At 37.7% G+C, this 19743-nt stretch overlaps 2 protein-coding genes, 1 long non-coding RNA gene and 3 other non-coding genes across 9 annotated transcripts; 2 read left to right on the forward strand and 4 right to left on the reverse strand.

Moving 5' to 3' along the window:
- Positions 1-231: 231 nt before the first annotated feature.
- LOC147834740 (uncharacterized) lies at positions 232-2233 on the reverse strand. Of its 2 annotated transcripts, XR_015502407.1 has the most exons (7): positions 2157-2233; positions 1860-1989; positions 1403-1461; positions 1250-1309; positions 939-1027; positions 798-861; positions 232-348 (listed from the first exon to the last, which is right to left on the reverse strand). It is a non-coding gene; the product is annotated as an uncharacterized LOC147834740 (long non-coding RNA). The 2 variants fall into 2 exon arrangements; XR_015502408.1 differs by lacking the exon at positions 1860-1989.
- A 1057-nt stretch (positions 2234-3290) lies between these two features.
- Positions 3291-3588, forward strand: LOC147834741 (signal recognition particle RNA). The gene has a single exon (XR_015503160.1).
- A 3001-nt stretch (positions 3589-6589) lies between these two features.
- LOC110438899 (E3 ubiquitin-protein ligase RBBP6) lies at positions 6590-8907 on the reverse strand. 2 transcript variants are annotated; one of them, XM_087273443.1, is made up of 7 exons: positions 8167-8708; positions 7868-7967; positions 7684-7759; positions 7369-7457; positions 7196-7292; positions 6953-7092; positions 6591-6857 (listed from the first exon to the last, which is right to left on the reverse strand). In XM_087273443.1, exons 1-7 carry the CDS (start codon positions 8324-8326, stop codon positions 6686-6688), a joined length of 834 nt encoding a protein of 277 aa, XP_087129569.1. In that variant the 5' UTR covers positions 8327-8708; the 3' UTR covers positions 6591-6685. The 2 variants fall into 2 exon arrangements, with proteins under 2 accessions (XP_087129570.1, XP_087129569.1); XM_087273444.1 differs by lacking the exon at positions 7196-7292 and having other exon boundaries at positions 6590-6857; positions 8167-8907.
- Positions 8908-12535: 3628 nt separating this feature from the next.
- On the forward strand, positions 12536-12833 carry LOC147834742 (signal recognition particle RNA). Its single transcript, XR_015503132.1, has one exon.
- A 2137-nt stretch (positions 12834-14970) lies between these two features.
- On the reverse strand, positions 14971-17853 carry zgc:174355. 2 transcript variants are annotated; one of them, XM_087273447.1, is made up of 7 exons: positions 17528-17853; positions 17227-17326; positions 17043-17118; positions 16715-16803; positions 16542-16638; positions 16299-16438; positions 14971-16203 (listed from the first exon to the last, which is right to left on the reverse strand). In XM_087273447.1, the coding sequence occupies exons 1-7, from the start codon at positions 17685-17687 to the stop codon at positions 16032-16034; spliced, it is 834 nt and encodes a 277-aa protein (XP_087129573.1). In that variant the 5' UTR covers positions 17688-17853; the 3' UTR covers positions 14971-16031. The 2 variants fall into 2 exon arrangements, with proteins under 2 accessions (XP_087129573.1, XP_087129574.1); XM_087273448.1 differs by lacking the exon at positions 16542-16638.
- An 854-nt stretch (positions 17854-18707) lies between these two features.
- Positions 18708-19005, reverse strand: LOC147834743 (signal recognition particle RNA). The gene has a single exon (XR_015503147.1).
- Positions 19006-19743: the final 738 nt, after the last annotated feature.

Here is a 19743-nt window from a genome sequence, read left to right on the forward strand (position 1 = left end):
TGTGAAATGCAATCAGGTCCAATTTCAGTCCAGTTATACCTAAACGTCTTTATAGCATTGTAATCACGTGTAAACCATAAGTAATACATTATTTAAGGTTGCAATAGTGTTACGATTAAGCAAATTATTTATTGTGCATATAGTAACAGATGTACATCACTGTTAAACAGACACATCTAATAAGAATAAATAAAACAACAACACAGAAATATGGACAACACAAGTGAAATGTTATTTTAGAGTCTTTATTTCTAATATTCTCCAGCTCTTCCTGGAAGGTGCTTGCTGTGTTCCTCCATTGCTGCATCTTTTTCTGTGTCTGTAGCATCTGGACTCACTTCACAGCATCTGAGGAAGGAGAACATGATTTTGTATCATCTTAAAACTAAAAACTTACAACATATCAAGAATTGCTGTCATGTTCCATGAATGAACAGCAATGTGCAGAGCAGTAACTAATGTCAATACATACATATTCCCTACTACTCATCATTTTACAACTGCCCATATCCACACATCCACAGTTTTGTGACAAGCAAAGACTGTCATTCATGGCTTACACTAAAATTATCATTTAATATTTTCAGTCTGCTTGACAGCCTGAGTCTGTACAAACATTTTAAAATATCTGAACATTAAAACAGGCACGTCTATAAGGAGACGTACAATGATGAATGACAGATGAAATCTATAGTTTTAATAATATAAAATGCTGGGTTAATTGTTGGGGTAGTAAAATATATTTTCCTAAAATATTGTGCAGAAATAAACACAAACAATGCAAGATAAATATGTACCCGTTTATCACTCTTTTAATCAGGCTCGGACAGAACATCCACCAACTCCGGACAGTTGCTGAACCTAAATGTGACACCAAAATCACAGTCAGAGCGATCCAGACAGACAGAGACACACATTCTGTCACATTTAAAACTTACACAGATCCAGTTCTTCTCTTTAGCTTTGATGAACACTTCACAGGATCTCGCTCTCAGAATCCAGTCTCTTAACAGAACATGTAGACCTGCTGGAGTCCACAATGACAATTACTGTAACAGAGCAGCAGCTGACATCAGGCTCATGATGACGTTAACTTTTTAGTTGCAATTATTTACTAAAGCGTTTATCAGAATATGCAATAAGATCACAATACTCACCATAGGTATAAAACTAGCTCTAGGTTTGCAAATGTGAACTCATACACATTATACACCTAAATAAACTTTTAAGCATTCAACAAGTTTCTCACCTACTCTGGAGTGTCCTCAGGGAGTGTGATGACAGAGGATCATTTGCACTGGAGACAATTCTACAGACAAACAAAACAACAGTGAGAAAGGTAATAATTCAATTATTTAATGAACAGAAAATAAATAAATGCAAAGCCTTATATGATTCTTACAGTCGGCCTGGAGAAAGAGTCTTGAATTCTGTCTGACAGATGACTGATTGTTATTGACCCTGCAAGACAAATTTGAACCTTAATGCAGTTTAATTAATTTACAGTACAAAAACTATTTTACAGGAGCAGTTAAAAGAAAAGTGGTTAGACTTTACCTGTTAAACCTCCACATGAGCTAATAACACCTACATGCATATATTTACCATTTTATGTTAGTGTAAAATATTAAGTAAATAACTTTTTCATATACATGCTCATAAGTTTTGCTGTTATTGTTAATGACAGCCTATTAATGTAGGCTAAAATAAATCATTAATACTGGTATTGTAGTAAATGCTGGAGACATATCTACAATAGCATGATACTGTACAGCTTTTTGTTAGGTTTTCTAACAAATTCGTGCATTATTATCATTATTAAAATGTTTTATTTCTACACTATTCCACTCCAAACTCACCTGAAATGGTCATTTTCAGCTCTGACTGAACACACAGCAGGTGGATGATGGGCAGAGATGCTGGAAAACATGTTGACCAGCTGTCTTTGAGGACCAGTGTAGGAAGACCCTGATAAACTGCACCAGATTGCTGTAATAACATGACATATTGCTCAAACCTGACTTACTTTTAGCATAACGGCTCATTTTAGCCTACTCAAAGCAACGCCACATCGCTACTGACAATGTGCATCATTTATTTCAGTTTCTTCGAGTAAAACTCAATAATGTTATTAAACGAATACAAACTGTACTTACACGGTGGGAGATTTGTGATAATTGTCCAACTTTTCGCCGCGTCCTCATGTTATCGTGGTGCTGAACAAAACCGGAAGAAAATGAGATTTGAAAACAGCGATGTTTGTCATATCGCGAGATTTGTTAGCGTTAGGTGCAAAAAATAAATAAAATTGCATTATGGTTTTAGAAACAGTGACGTTACTATCCTTTCACCGCACAGGACACTTTATGAATGTAATTGGTCAGTTGACAAGATGTAAATAAAAGTGATTTCTGTATTTCATAAAGATAAATCTGTTTTTAATGAGTTTAGATGCCTGAAATCTGTCCACGAACCCACTTGGGACACACATATATTAAGTGTATACCCAGATGTAAGTGCAATACTTTTTAATATTTCATAATTTCAGCAAGGGTATATGATGGACTATAAATGCACGTGTAAAGGACGTCATTTTTGGACTTAATCAGGACATGGTATATATTAAACTACATGTACATTAAATCGTAAATACACGCAACCCCAAATATAAATAGACATGTTTAAATGTATACAAGCATATATTAATGCATTTTAGCACATGTTGTGCATTTGTGCCGTGCGTTCGCGACGAATTTTGGCTGTGGAAAGCACGTCGCTTTCAGACCATCAGTACACAGTTGATGCCGTCGCGGAGCGACATCTTTTGGCCGGGGAGAGCACATCGTCGTCCGACCAATGTTTGCTGGGAAGCTACTGGGAGGCTGAGGCTGCGGATCGCTTGAGCTCAGGGCTTCTGAAGGTGGCGAGGCAGTGGCGCAGTTTCTGTGTGGAGTTTGCATTTTCCCCCTGCCTTCACGTGGGTTTCCTCCGGGTGCTCCGGTTTCCCCCACAGTCCAAAGACATGCGGTACAGGTGAATTGGGTAGACTAAATTGTCCGTAGTGTATGAGTGTGTGTGTGTGTGTGGATGTTTCCCAAAGATGTGTTGCGGCTGGAAGGGCATCCGCTGCGTAAAAACTTGCTGGATAATAGTGAACTATAATGCTATTGTAAGTGAATGATTAGCACAGTTTATTAAAGCATTAGTTCACTTCTATAAAAGTGAGTTTTCCTCCACTAGAGGTCGCTGTGATGATCAGATTCTCCACAGCTCTGATTCTCTCAGCTCTCGCCGGGTTCAGTGGCGCGCGCCTGTAATCCAAGCTACTGGGAGGCTGAGGCTGCGGATCGCTTGAGCTCAGGGTTTCTGGACTGCAGTGGACTATGTCGATCGGGTATCCGCACTAAGTTCGGTATCGATATGGTGCTCCTGGGTGAGCTTGGGACCGCCAGGTCGTTTAAGGAGGAGTGAACCGGCCCAGGTTGGAAACGGAGCAGGTCAAAGCTCCCGTGCCGATCAGTAGTGGGATCGTGCCTGTGAATAGACACTTCAGTTCAACCTGAGCGACACAGAGAGACGCAGACTTTTACCTAAATTTTTTTTTTAAACTTTGATTTGTCTTTCTAACTGTAAAACTGAAGAAATAAAGATTTAGAGATGTATGATGACTATATGCATTATTAATAGTAAGTAATAATTAAAAGTTTACTAGCAGACTTCAGAAAGTTTATTTGTAAACAAAAATACAAAAATCATCTCAATTTCATGTCTATATTTTAAAAATATGCCTTAGACAGAAATATATTGAATTTAATTGAAAATATATCAAATTAAAAAATATATATAGAGAATAATTTTACTTTAAACATAAATGGCACATTATAATTTTTGGCCCCATCAGAAACAAAAGTAACACACGGGTAGGTCACAACCAGATTTACTGGCTTTATCATGTTTGTTTTAATTATATCTGACTATGACATTGTTAATTTTTTTTTAATACCACCTGATATTGACGGTTAAAAAGCTTCCAGTACAAAATGGCATTTTTATTGATAAATTAGTTATAGAGTATTATGCCAAATGCAGTTTTAATCTAGAAAGTTTTGTTTAATAAAATAGAGGAGGGGGATATATTTAAGAAATTAATAACACTTCAAAATAGTAAAGCAACAGGGTTAGATAATATTCCAGTGCAGTTCCCTCAAAGACTCCCTAAATGCGTCACTCCGATGGTTACACATATTATCAATTTTTCTATTTGTCAAGGTAAAGTTGAAAAAAGCAAGAGTTATTCCTCTTTTTAAGAAAGGTAGTAGGTTTGAGGTTAATAATTCTAGGCTGGTATCAATTTTGAGTGCTTTGTCAAAAGGGAGGGAAAAAGTTATTTATTAGCACATTGAAAAATATTGTTTAAAATGTGACGTATTGTAGAGTTTCAATCGGGTTTTAGGAAAATCATTCCACTGATTCAACAGTTTCTTTTATTTAACAAATTATATAAAGAGCGATATGGATAAAGGAAGTTAAGTGGGATGGTTTTCTTAGACCTGTAAAAAGCTTTCAATACAGTCGATCACAGGATATTCAAATAGGGATGTCAAATAGTAGATTTAAATGGTGTGTTTTTAGATTATTCGACCGTTTCTTATGGGGTTTCACAAGGCAGTGTTTTAGTTCCTTTGCTTTTTTAATATACATCAATGATTTGAAAATGGCCTGTTCAAAAAAGCTTTTGTTAAATGCGGATGATGCAGCAATAATTGTGTCTCATGAGAGGAAGGAATTTATTGAAAATGAAAAAAGTAAACAAACTGAGGAAGTCTCTTAATGGTTTAACCTTATTAAATTGTCCTTACACTTGTGTAAACCAGAATTTATTTTATATGGTTCAGCTGCGAAACTGAGAAAATGTGTCAGATCAGAGGTAAAAGTAGAGCATCAAATTAATGGACACAAACATGAAGGGAAATATTTAGGTTGCATTTCAGACAGTAATTTGACAGGTGAGAAGATGGCTGTTATAGTCCATTCAAAAGTTCTAAAATTAAGTTTTTAGCAAGACAGACAGAGCTCTTAGATTTTCAAACTTTACAAATATTGGCCAGTGCATTAGTGCAGTCATACTTTGACTATGCTGCAGTCTTTTGGTACAGCAGTAGTTCCACAAAAATTTTAAAAATAAATTGCAGACGGCCCAAAATAAGTTGCAGAATTGTTATCAAAGTACTTCTACTGACACATTTAAATAATGAATATTATAGTCAAACTAATTTATTAAAAGTTGGAAAAAGGGTCACTTTTCTGAAATTGGTGATGGTGTTTAAGATTTTAAAGAAAATGGTCCCAAAATATTTACTTATTAAGTTTTAGTTAGTGAGGTACACTGTCATTCTACAAGAGCGAGTAGCAGGGGTATTTGTCCTTGTAGAATTAATAGTGAAACAGGTAGAAAGTCTTTTCTGTGTACTGTTGCTTGGAATATACTGCCGAGGATTTTTAAAGAGATTCAATTTGAGAGTTTTTAGAGAGGAAATTAAAAAATGGCTGTTTTACGGTTGAAGTTGAGGATTTTTGTTGTGCTGAGTTTCTGAGCTGATGATGTTTGCACTTTATGATTTGCTCGTTCATTTTTTAAGAATATCGATGACCACGATGGAAATCAGCCTATGGCTTTATTGTGTATTTTATCCTCGACAGTTTTTAAGATATGAATGTCAAACTGGACTTGTTTGTATATTTTTGTTAAAATTGTTAAATAAAATCAATCAATCAATTTATTCATTCATTTTCATTTAGCTTAGTCCCTTTATTAATCTGGGGTCGCCACAGCGGAATGAACTGCCAACTTATCCAGCATATTTTTTACACAGCGGATACCCTTCCAGCTGCAACCCAGTACTGGGAAATATCCATACACCCTCATTCACACACACACACACACACACACACACACACACACACACACACTATGGCTAATTTAGTTTATTCATTCACCTACAGCATAGCACATGGGTTTGGAGCACCCAGAGGAAACCCACATGAACACGGAGAGAACAAGCAAACTCCACACAGAAATGCCATCTGACCCAGTCGGGACTCCCACCAGCAGCCTTCCTACAGTGAGGCCATGTGTATATATATATATATATATATAAAGATACATTATTTTTTCCCTTAATAGCTACATTTTAAAGAAATCTATTTGCTTAAGTCAGCTGAACAGTAAACAACAACAGCAATAGAAACCACCAAAGGACACCATATGAACACAGCCAAAATGACTTATTAGAGCATGCACATCTTTGTCATTCCAATGGATTTTTAAAAATATGTACATGCCGCCTTTTCTTTCATGTTTCTTGAACTTTTCCCCTTTATGAGGAAAACTATTGAATACTATAAAAGTTGTTCAGCGTTTTATTTTTTTCAGATTAACATTTAATAAACTTTAACTAAAAGTTTTAGATTCTGAGCAGGACAGCACACTGGTTCTCCCGCAGCATGTTTGTTCATCATTTCTATCTTAATGTGTTGATCATTTTCTTTTGTGTTTCTGTATTGTGTGAAGGTCAACCAGTCCACAGTTTATGCTGCTATAATCTTTATTCAGTTTTATTCATAAACTATGTACAATATATACACTGTGCTCACGTCAGCTCCAGGTCTCTTGGGTGAAGGTCTCTCAGTGACGTGGTCTCTTCTGGTCTCCGTGCGTCTCTGGTGGAGATGGGGATCGGGAACGTTTCCCTCTGGCGTCCTGGACTGAAGATGCTGCACCAGCTGAGGAAGAGGAGGGCAGCGGCTTGGTCTGGCAGAAGGACGGCCTCTTTTTCTTCTCAGCAGCATAGGCCTCACTGAACAGATCGAGCGCAAACACACACAAGCAGACATAATGTGAGATTTTCACAAACAATAGAACATGCTGCAATGCCAAGTACAGTTTACTCACGCGTCTATGATGGGAATGACGTATTTGCCGCTGCCATCCATCATGACCCCCTTTTGGTTTGGGTCGTCCACCTCCAACAGGAAGCTGCGGGGAATCCCTGTGCTCCTCCGGATGTGCTTATGCGGAGCAGAGCTGCTGCCCTGTGAATTCATGAGTGACAGTCAAACGACAGAGCAAACAATCTGACTGATGGAGACAAGAGCTCAAGTTCACAGCAACCATAAGCTTAGAAAACCCAGTTACCCCTTTAGAGGGGCAGTGCCTAATGTGGTGTCCTGGGATCCCACAGTGAAAGCAGACATAGTTGGGTGGAAGAAGCCCAAGCAGTGTCATGGCCTCACTGATGAACATCAGAACCATGAGAATCAGCTCTAACATTTCTCACAAACCAAACCTGTCAGTGTCTGAACGCTCACCTGCTGGAGTAGTAGCAGAGACTGGACTGGTACATCACCGCTTTTAGCTTGTCCTCCTCTGATGCCTTTGCCTCAGCCAGATTCTCAGTCTGTTTCACAGGCATTTGCACATTAGAATTTTATTTTACTGGTCTGCCTAATAAGCTGTGTGTGTGTGTGTGTGTGTGTGTGTGTGTGTGTGTGTGTGTGTGTGTGTGTGTGTTTTACACAGTGTACTGATATTCTGCACTACATGTCATTATGACGCCTCAAATGCAAACACTGCAGTTCAATACAGAGCAGCACAGTGGGGTGAATTAATCATTTGTTCAATACCTTCAACAGCTGCTCCAGTGAGAGGAGTGAAGAATCACCTGTTTGAGAAGATTTAGCTGATGGTCCAGCTTGATGTCTGCAAAACAAAACAAAGGAGCTTCTGTGACTAAAACACCACAGACAGACTCAAACTCTTGATATAACATCTATCAGAGGATGATTGCACTCATTTCACATGACTTACCCAACAAATCTTCTGTTGGAGGACTTTAGTCCAGCCGCAGGGACCCGTCTGATGATGACCGATGTGTTTTTGGGGATGAGAGCATCATCATCTGTGTATTCTGACAGCAAAATAAAGTTTATATATTAATAATCATTTACCATAGTATACTTTGAGTGCCATTAGCATTTTAAAACACTCAAAACATCTTGATATGTCACCATCAGAGTCATGATAACACATGTCAGCTTCTACAAGTCTGTCTGATAACACATCTAATGTTAGTGTAGTATAGTTTAAGTGGCTTTTCCTCATCTCACCTTCATCAGTTTGGGCTTTGCTGATCTTCAGCTGGCAGAACTTCAGCCTCTCGCGCCTCATGATCTGCCGCTTCAGCTCTCCCACAGTGATGTTGAGGCCCTCAAACTGGAGCGAGTCGTAGGTGAGTCGACTCTGAAACCTGTAATGAACACAAGACATACTGAATACAAACCACAGTGTGATAACAAGGGTCAAACCTGAATGATGGGAGAAGCAGACGATCAATCGATGTATCCAACAATCAATAATCTGGGAATCAGTAGCCACGAAGGACGCCGAGATCAGGTGCCAATGAGCGAAGTTCAAAACAACACAAAAAGAACCGTTGCCATGGATGTTGACGATCACGTGACGAGGCGCTAAAAACTTCCGCGTTATTTTCTCATTAATAATAGTGAAATCATTACTATGATAATAATAAAATAAACAGCAGAACAGTTGGCCATCTCTGAATAATACACAGTGGCGTTTCCTTACACGAATGATTCAGGACTCTGTATAGAGTCGGGCGAGTCACTGAATCAGTGATTCGTGGCTGAATGAATCACTTAAAGCTTCACTCGATTAAAGAGGTCTCTTGCTGCCACCTATTGGCGATTTGTTTTTCCGTTTTAAAGTAATTTAACACTTTTTAAAAACACCTTTAAATGTATTTTCTACAAATGGTTATCTCTGTATGTTAAAATGAATTAAAACTCTCTAAGCTCATCATTTATTTGTTTGCCCTTGATCTTCATTATTACAGTTTTTTTTTCCAATTGTTTTGCCACAAATTTCAGAACCCTGATGTCAATTAAAAAAACTCTAGACACAAAATCCTAAACAGTCACTACTTTTAACACTCTCCAGTGTTCTGCATACAGCATTCATTTCCTTAAAGAAGTCTTGCATTTGCAGGATCATTGATTCACATAATCCTTTTATAATACAAATACTACAGGAACACTACTTTAGATCACCAGCAGCACACAAGATGTACATCGCTTCAATAAACAATCATTAACGATCATTAAATATTGTTGTTTAAAATATATGATACAGGTTTCATTATGGCCTATAAGTGTAAAGGGAAACAGTGCAGACAGTGGATATACTGAACTAGTTTTATTCATTCCATCATAATGTAGGTTTACTGTATTTTTTTTTCTCACTTCACGTCCCCATATAGAAAGCTGATAAATGACATGATATATGGTCCCATCTGCAAATTACATTATTATAAAATGTCATAATAGTCAATAATTTGTCAAAATAGTGAAAAAAAAATCATTGTTTATATATTTTTTTTTCAACCATATCATATATATATATATATTTGTAGGGGTAAAATATATAACATAATGGATCGTATATATACGTAACATATATGTTTTAACAAATGGCAATATTTTGACATGTATAACATATTTTATATATGTAAAATTCATATGAACTATTATGTCACATATGTAATTTGCATATATTTCTATATATCAGATTTCTATTTTGGGATTTTGAGTTACCATCAGTCTGGTCTTGTGGATTTGGTCACGGGTTCTCCTCTACATTTCAGTGGTGTTTTCATTACTCAGAAATCTTGGAAAGAACCTTCTGTCAATGTAAATCCAGGCCTGACATTGGTCTGCTGTGACTGGGCTTTCTTACAGTAATGTCAAATATATAAACATTGTCTGTAAAAGTGGTACACAGAACAAAGAAACCATAAATATGGACTAAGGATGAATAAAGACATCTATAGATAATGTAGTTCAGTTGGGTCATCTTCTGTGGTAACTAATGTCATTTGATCTATCCTGATTATTTCATCATCTAAACATGTAATATTGTACATCAGTTTCCCCACATCAACAATAATGCAGCAGTTATTCATCATTTTGAGTGCTTGTATCAGTTGATAATAACATCATGTGAAGTAAATGAATACATGGTTATTTCAAATGTATTGTTTGAGTTGCATTTTGAAATGGGATCAATTTGAAGTTTAATTGTGTTATATTGAAAAGGTGATCTTAGTTCAATGAATAAAGTATGTTTGACTTGTGTGTGTTGTATCCAAGCATTTGAAAAAAGAGTTAAAAGTTTTGCAAAAATGTACAATTTTGGGAAAGGTTGTGAATTTTGTGTCTAGACTTTTGAAAACCAAAGTTCTGAAATTTGTGGCAAAACAATTGTAAAAACCTGTAATAAAAAAAGAGAAAGGATAAATCTTATAGATGATGAGCACAAATCTGAAAGCATCTGTGGATCTGTCACAATCCACTCATTTTTTATCATTACTGTGGGTTTCTTCATCACAAAAATAAGCCCATGTAAGAATTGAAATATTACAAATATTTTTGATGTCTTTGACAATTCAAAACATGAGCTGAAAACAGAGACTGTTGACCACAACCCAGCAGGTGGGAATGCGGGAAAAACCAATTCCTGCTGCATTTGCATCTGAGTCTGCTGAAACTCGGCTTCAACCACCCCAACTCACACATATGGTCATTTCAATGTTTGAATGTTTCAGATTAACCTAAGTGACTTTATCTATCATGTTTGATATCATTTGAAATGTCTCAGTGTGATTGGTACAATGGTCTCATTCTCTCAGAAATAGACATAATCAAAACAATAAATATATAACTTCAGGCATCTTTTGAACCACTGTGAAGGGTGTGACTTTTCCACAGGCAGCACTAAATGCAAGTGCCTTTTGTTATGCACACACCCCTGTCCTTGAGGGAATTCTTGGATTACTTAAGGTAAGGTTTGAGAAAGGCTCAGCGCGATTCTGCTTACCCCGATCAGCCCGTAACATGGAGCTTATGCTCCATGCTATGCATATTTTAAAGTCAGGAATGCATCTTTTAATCTTGGATTTATCTTTGGTAACTTGATGTATTTATTGATCTTTTATGAATTGACTGATTGAATTGGCATAATACACATTTACCTGACTAATAAATTGTTATGTTTTGAATTATTCAAACAGTCCTCGTGTTATTATCACTGATAAATGTTGTTGTCCATAGCACTACAAGCCACTGTACAGGTTAGTAACGGACTAAAACATGTTAGACGGAGCAGTGTGGCACGCTATACAATGTTGCTAGAGATCCGACTAACATATTGGCATTAATTCAAGTATACTTATGGGGACCACATAAAAAATCTCCTAAATTGAGTAAGTATAGGGTTCTGCCACTTTAGGAGAGTGGTTAATCGCCTCTGTTTAATGACCAAGACTGACAAGCTTGTATTAAGAGATTGTATACCCGGCCGGTGCAAGACTCGAGATGCTATAGGAATCTGAGTAAATGAGAATAAGGTATAATAACAAATCAAAAGAATATTCAATCATAATCTAAAATAATGTGAAAGGAAACAAAATAATCTTATCAATGTTTTTTAATTGGAGTCAGATAAAACGAGGATAAATATATTAATATTCTAAACCACCTCATACTAAAATTTGAGTCAGATATGAGTTAAGTTTAATATAAATCAACATTGTGCACTGGAAAGACCGAACATGCAGTGAACCTTCATCCACCATTGGATACCGTCATTGGACCAACTGGGTGGACCCTACACCCATATACAAATAAATAAAACACCACAAGCAGATTTAAAACATCAGAATCTGCAGAACAAGGATCAGCACTGACCTTTCCAAGAAGAAGAGCGACTGCAGCAGGCTTGAACTGAAAGGCTGATTCATATTATTGAGTGTTTCTAATTCAAAAACTCTTTTGTTTAGGGTTAGTGATTCAGATCTGATTTAATGTTTACAGAATAATGAAAAATGATTTACAGACCTAATTTGCATCAATGAATTAAAACAAAACAAGAAGACTGCAATGAATAATCCCTGATATAAGGATCATTTCTAATCATTTATCAGATTTACCATTGTTTTAATTATTACGAAAAATCAGTGAGATGCAAATTTTACTCATGCAAAAAAAATTATTATAGACAATGGATTATCAAGTTATGAATTCCAATAGTGAAGGTGGCGAGGCAGTGGCGCAGTTTCTGTGTGGAGTTTGCATTTTCCCCCTGCCTTTACGTGGGTTTCCTCCGGGTGCTCCGGTTTCCCCCACAGTCCAAAGACATGCGGTACAGGTGAATTGGGTAGACTAAATTGTCCGTAGTGTATGAGTGTGTGTGTGTGTGGATGTTTCCCAAAGATGTGTTGCGGCTGGAAGGGCATCCGCTGCATAAAAACTTGCTGGATAATAGTGAACTATAATGCTATTGTAAGTGAATGATTAGCACAGGTTATTAAAGCATTAGTTCACTTCTATAAAAGTGAGTTTTCCTCCACTTGAGGTCGCTGTGATGATCAGATTCTCCACAGCTCTGATTCTCTCAGCTCTCGCCGGGTTCAGTGGCGTGCGCCAGTAATCCAAGCTACTGGGAGGCTGAGGCTGCGGATCGCTTGAGCTCAGGGCTTCTGGACTGCAGTGGACTATGTCGATCGGGTGTCCGCACTAAGTTCGGTATCGATATGGTGCTCCTGGGTGAGCTCGGGACCGCCAGGTCGTTTAAGGAGGAGTGAACCGGCCCAGGTCGGAAACGGAGCAGGTCAAAGCTCCCGTGCCGATCAGTAGTGGGATCGTGCCTGTGAATAGACACTGCAGTTCAGCCTGAGTGACACAGAGAGACGCAGACTTTTACACTAGTTTTTTTTTTTAAACTTTGATTTGTCTTTCTAACTGTATAACTGAAGAAATAAAGATTTAGAGATGTATGATGACTATGCATTATTAATAGTAAGTAATAATTAAAAGTTTACTAGCAGACTTCAGAAAGTTTATTTGTAAACAAAAATGCAAAAATCATCTCAATTTCATGTCTTTATTTTAAAAATATGCCTTAGACAGAAATATATTGAATTTAATTGAAAATATATCAAATTAAAAAATATATATAGAGAATAATTTTACTTTAAACATAAATGGCACATTATAATTTTTGGCCCCATCAGAAACAAAAGTAACACACGGGTAGGTCACAACCAGATTTACTGGCTTTATCATGTTTGTTTTAATTATATCTGACTATGACATTGTTAATTTTTTTTTTAATACCACCTGATATTGACGGTTAAAAAGCTTCCAGTACAAAATGGCATTTTTATTGATAAATTATATTATAGAGTATTATGCCAAATGCAGTTTTAATCTAGAAAGTTTTGTTTAATAAAATAGAGGAGGGGGATATATTTAAGAAATTAATAACACTTAAAAATAGTAAAGCAACAGGGTTAGATAATATTCCAGTGCAGTTCCCTCAAAGACTCCCTAAATGCGTCACTCCGATGGTTACACATATTATCAATTTTTTTATTTGTCAAGGTAAAGTTGAAAAAAAGCAAGAGTTATTCCTCTTTTTAAGAAAGGTAGTAGGTTTGAGGTTAATAATTCTAGGCTGGTATCAATTTTGAGTGCTTTGTCAAAAGGGAGGGAAAAAGTTATTTATTAGCACATTGAAAAATATTGTTTAAAATGTGACGTATTGTAGAGTTTCAGTCGGGTTTTAGGAAAATCATTCCACTGATTCAACAGTTTCTTTTATTTAACAAATTATATAAAGAGCGATATGGATAAAGGAAGTTAAGTGGGATGGTTTTCTTAGACCTGCAAAAAGCTTTCAATACAGTCGATCACAGGATATTGATTTTAAAAGTAAAGGCAATGGGTTTTGGTGTTTTGGCCAGTAAATGCATGAAGTCTTACCTTGAAAACAGATGTCAAATAGTAGATTTAAATGGTGTGTTTTCAGATTATTCGACCGTTTCTTATGGGGTTTCACAAGGCAGTGTTTTAGGTCCTTTGCTTTTTTAATATACATCAATGATTTGAAAATGGCCTGTTCAAAAAAGCTTTTGTTAAATGCGGATGATGCAGCAATAATTGTGTCTCATGAGAGGAAGGAATTTATTAAAAATGAAATAAGTGAACAAACTGAGGAAGTCTCTTTAATGGTTTAACCTTAATAAATTGTCCTTACACTTGTGTAAACCAGAATTTATTTTATTTGGTTCAACTGCGAAACTGCGAATATGTGTCAGATCAGAGGTAAAAGTAGAGCATCAAATTAATGAACACAAACATGAAGGGAAATATTTAGGTTGCATTTCAGACAGTAATTTGACAGGTGAGAAGATGGCTGTTATAGTCCATTCAAAAGTTCTAAAATTAAGTTTTTAGCAAGACAGACAGAGCTCTTAGATTTCCAAACTTTACAAATATTGGCCAGTGCATTAGTGCAGTCATACTTTGACTATGCTGCAGTCTTTTGGTACAGCAGTAGTTCCACAAAAATTTTAAAAATAAATTGCAGACGGCCCAAAATAAGTTGCAGAATTGTTATCAAAGTACTTCCACTGACATATTTAAATAATGAATATTATAGTCAAATTAATTTATTAAAAGTTGGAAAAAGGGTCACTTTTCTGAAATTGGTGATGGTGTTTAAGATTTTAAAGAAAATGGTCCCAAAATATTTACTTATTAAGTTTTAGTTAGTGAGGTACACTGTCATTCTACAAGAGCGAGTAGCAGGGGTATTTGTCCTTGTAGATTTAATAGTGAAACAGGTAGAAAGTCTTTTCTGTGTACTGTTGCTTGGAATATACTGCCGAGGAGTTTTAAAGAGATTCAATTTGAGAGTTTTTAGAGAGGAAATTAAAAAATGGCTGTTTTACGGTTGAAGTTGAGGATTTTTGTTGTGCTGAGTTTCTGAGCTGATGATGTTTGCACTTTATGATTTGCTCGTTCATTTTTTTAAGAATATCGATGACCACGATGGAAATCAGCCTGTGGCTTTATTGTGTATTTTATCCTCGACAGTTTTTAAGATATGAATGTCAAACTGGACTTGTTTGTATATTTTTGTTAAAATTGTCAAATAAAATCAATCAATCAATTTATTCATTCATTTTCCTTTAGCTTAGTCCCTTTATTAATCTGGGGTCGCCACAGCGGAATGAACTGCCAACTTATCCAGCATATTTTTTACACAGCGGATACCCTTCCAGCTGCAACCCAGTACTGGGAAATATCCATACACCCTCATTCACACACACACACACACACACACACACACACACACACACACACACACACACACACACACACACACACACACACACTATGGCTAATTTAGTTTATTCATTCACCTACAGCATAGCACATGGGTTTGGAGCACCCAGAGGAAACCCACATGAACACGGAGAGAACAAGCAAACTCCACACAGAAATGCCATCTGACCCAGTCGGGACTCCCACCAGCAGCCTTCCTACAGTGAGGCCATGTGTGTATATATATATATATATATAAAGATACATTATTTTTTTTCCCTTAATAGCTACATTTTAAAGAAATCTATTTGCTTAAGTCAGCTGAACAGTAAACAACAACAGCAATAGAAACCACCAAAGGACACCATATGAACACAGCCAAAATGACTTATTAGAGCATGCACATCTTTGTCATTCCAATGGATTTTTAAAAATATGAACATGCCGCCTTTTCTTCCATGTTTCTTGAACTTTTCCCCTTTATGAGGAAAACTATTGAATACTATAAAAGCTGTTCAGCGTTTTATTTTTTTCTGATTAACATTCAATAAACTTTAACTAAAAGTTTTAGATTGTGAGCAGGACAGCACACTGGTTCTCCCGCAGCATGTTTGTTCATCATTTCTATCTTAATGTGTTGATCATTTTCTTTTGTGTTTCTGTATTGTGTGAAGGTCAACCAGTCCACAGTTTATGCTGCTATAATCTTTATTCAGTTTTATTCATAAACTATGTACAATATATACACTGTGCTCACATCGGCTCCAGGTCTCTTGGGTGAAGGTCTCTCAGTGACGTGGTCTCTTCTGGTCTCCGTGCGTCTCTGGTGGAGATGGGGAGCGGGAACGTTTCCCTCTGGCGTCCTGGACTGAAGATGCTGCACCAGCTGAGGAAGAGGAGGACAGCGGTTTGGTCTGGCAGAAGGAAGGCCTCTTTTTCTTCTCAGCAGCATAGGCCTCACTGAACAGATCGAGCGCAAACACACACAAGCAGACATAATGTGAGATTTTCACAAACAATAGAACATGCTGCAATGCCAAGTACAGTTTACTCACGCATCTATGATGGGAATGACATATTTGCCGCTGCCGTCCATCATGACTCCCTTTCGGTTTGGGTCGTCCACCTCCAACAGGAAGCTGCGGGGAATCCCTGTGCTCCTCCGGATGCGCTTAAGCGGAGCAGAGCTGCTGCCCTGTGAATTCATGAGTGACAGTCAAACGACAGAGCAAACAATCTGACTGATGGAGACAAGAGCTCATGTTCACAGCAACCATAAGCTTAGAAAACCCAGTTACCCCTTTAGAGGGGCAGTGCCTAATGTGGTGTCCTGGGATCCCACAGTGAAAGCAGACATAGTTGGGTGGAAGAAGCCCAAGCAGTGTCATGGCCTCACTGATGAACATCAGAACCATGAGAATCAGCTCTAACATTTCTCACAAACCAAACCTGTCAGTGTCTGAACGCTCACCTGCTGGAGTAGTAGCACAGACTGGACTGGTACATCACCGCTTTTAGCTTGTCCTCCTCTGATGCCTTTGCCTCAGCCAGATTCTCAGTCTGTTTCACAGGCATTTGCACATTAGAATTTTATTTCACTGATTTGCTCTAAATAAACACCCTCAAATCTCCCTAAGAAGCTGTGTGTGTTTGTGTGTGTGTGTGTTTGTGTGTATTGTTGTTTGCTTTACACTGTGTATTGATATTCTGCACTACATGTCATTATGACGCCTCAAATGCAAACACTGCAGTTCAATACAGAGCAGCACAGTGGGGTGAATTAATCATTTGTTCAATACCTTCAACAGCTGCTCCAGTGAGAGGAGTGAAGAATCACCTGTTTGAGAAGATTTAGCTGATGGTCCAGCTTGATGTCTGCAAAACAAAACAAAGGAGCTTGTGTGACTAAAACACCACAGACAGACTCAAACTCTTGATATAACATCTATCAGAGGACAATTGCGCTCATTTCACATGACTTACCCAACAAATCTTCTGTTTGATGACTTTAGTCCAGCCGCAGGGACCCGTCTGATGATGACCGATGTGTTTTTGGGGATGAGAGCATCATCATCTGTGTATTCTGACAGCAAAATAAAGTTTGAATATAGTAATAATCATTTACCATGGTATACTTTGAGTGCCATTAGCATTTTAAAACACTCAGAACATCACTATATGTCACCATCAGAGTCATGATAATAAATCACAGCTTCTACAAGTCTGTCTGATAACACATCTAATGTTAGTGTAATATAGTTTAAGTGGCTTTTCCTCATCTCACCTTCATCAGTTTGGGCTTTGCTGATCTTCAGCTGGCAGAACTTCAGCCTCTCGCGCTTCATGATCTGCCGCTTCAGCTCTCCCACAGTGATGTTGAGGCCCTCAAACTGGAGCGAGTCGTAGGTGAGTCGACTCTGAAACCTGTAATGAACACAAGACATACTGAACACAAACCACAGTGTAATAACAAGGGTCAAACCTGAATGATGGGAGAAGCAGACGATCAATCGATGTATCCAACAATCAATAATATCAATAATCTGGGAATCAGTTGCCACGAAGGACGCCGAGATCAGATGCCAATGACAGAGCGGAGTTCAAAACAACACAAAAAGAACCGTTGCCATGGATGCTGACGATCACGTGACGAGGCGCTGAAAAACTTCCGCGTTATTTTCTCATAAATAATAGTGAAATCATTACTATGATAATAATAAAATAAACAGCAGAACAGTTGGACATCTCTGAATAATACACAGCTGCATTTCCTTACACGAATGATTCTGGCCTTTGTAAAGAGTCGGGCGAGTCAATGAATCAGTGATTCGTGGCTGAATGAATCACTCAAAGCTTCACTTGATTAAAGCGGTCTCTTGCTGCCACCTATTGGCGATTTGTTTTTCCGTTTTTAAAGTAATTTAACACTTTTTTTAAAGCCACCTTCAAATTTATTTTCTACAAAAGTTTATTTCCGTGTGTTAAAAATTATTTAAAACTCTCTAATCTCATCATTTCCTGATGCGTTTATAATGTAAATCCCTTCATGTTTGCCTTTGATCTTCATTATGTGTTAAAATCAATAAAATATTAAAGTTGCCTCATCCAAATCCAAAGTTTGGTTCAAAGCTTTATTATACAGCAATGTGTGTGTGTGTGTGTGTGTGTGGGTGTGTGTGTGTGTGTGTGTGTGTGTGTGTGTGTGTGTGTGTGTGCGTGTGTGTGTGTGATTGTGGCAGTGGATTACAGTGAATGTAGAAGTGATCAGAAGTGTGTGATATTTATTGTTTCTGATAATCAAAAGAACATTTTAAGAGTCCAAAAGATTTACTGCCTGATGAAGCCTGTTATAATGCAATTATGATGACCCTATAAATCTAGAATGGTCAGAACAATAAAACATTAGGGAAAGAGATTAATTAGTATTTCTCCTCTTTTTTTGTATGTGTAAGTGCTCCTGGAAGAAAAGTCTGCGTCTCTCTGTGTCGCTCAGGCTGCACTGCAGTGTCTATTCTCAGGTGTGATCCCACTACTGATCAGCACGGGGGATTTGACCTGCTTCGTCTCCGACCTGGGCCGGTTCACCCCTCATTACACGTCCTGGTGGTCCCAAGCTCCCCCAAGAGCACCATATCGATACCGAACTTAGTGTGGACACCTGATTAACATAGTCCACTGCAGCCCAGAAGCCCTGAGCTCAAGCGATCCGCAGCCTCAGCCTCCCAGTAGCTTGGATTACAGGCGCGCGCCACTGAACCCGGCGAGAGCTGAGAGAATCAGAGCTGTGGAGAATCTGATCATCACAGCGACCTCTAGTGGAGGAAAACTGAATGATGAAGTAAAGTTGACTTTTTATTAGTCTTATGGCACTGTTTGGATAAAAATAAACAGCAGTACGGTCCCAAATAAAATATAGTTATTTAAACTAAATACTTTAGTATTTTAGAACCACATAGTAAAGTTTATTGTACTGAATAGTTAATCACAATGTTGTGCTATTTAAAGGCAACTGTGGTGCAGAGTCGGGTTGGAAGAGACTCCAAGCATTTCTGTTTTCGTGAGGTTAAGCTGAAGATGAGGATCTTTCATCCAGTGTGAAATGTCCGACAGGCAGGCTGAGATGCGAGCTGGAACCGAGGGATCATCAGGGTGAAAAGAGAGGTATAGTTGGGTATCATCAGCATAGCAGTGGTAGGAGAATCCATGTTTCTGAATGACTGGTCCTAGAGATGTCGTGTAGATGGAGAAGAGAAGTGGCCCAAGAACAGAGCCTTGAGGTACCCCAGTGTTTAGATGCTGTAGGTTGGACACTTTTCCCCTCAAAGACACCCTGAATGACCTGTCAGAGAGGTAAGATCTGAACCATTGAGTAACAGTGCCTGCAACGCCCAGTGACTCATATATATTATATATATAATGATTAATACATATAGAAACAATATTTTCATAACTAAATTATTTATGATTTGCCGTTTAACAGCAAAACATCTCGTCAAATAG

This window comes from Danio rerio, chromosome 11 (assembly GCF_052040795.2).
Source record: "Danio rerio strain M-AB ecotype USA chromosome 11, GRCz13ab, whole genome shotgun sequence".
In the NCBI taxonomy this organism is placed as follows: domain Eukaryota; kingdom Metazoa; phylum Chordata; class Actinopteri; order Cypriniformes; family Danionidae; genus Danio; species Danio rerio.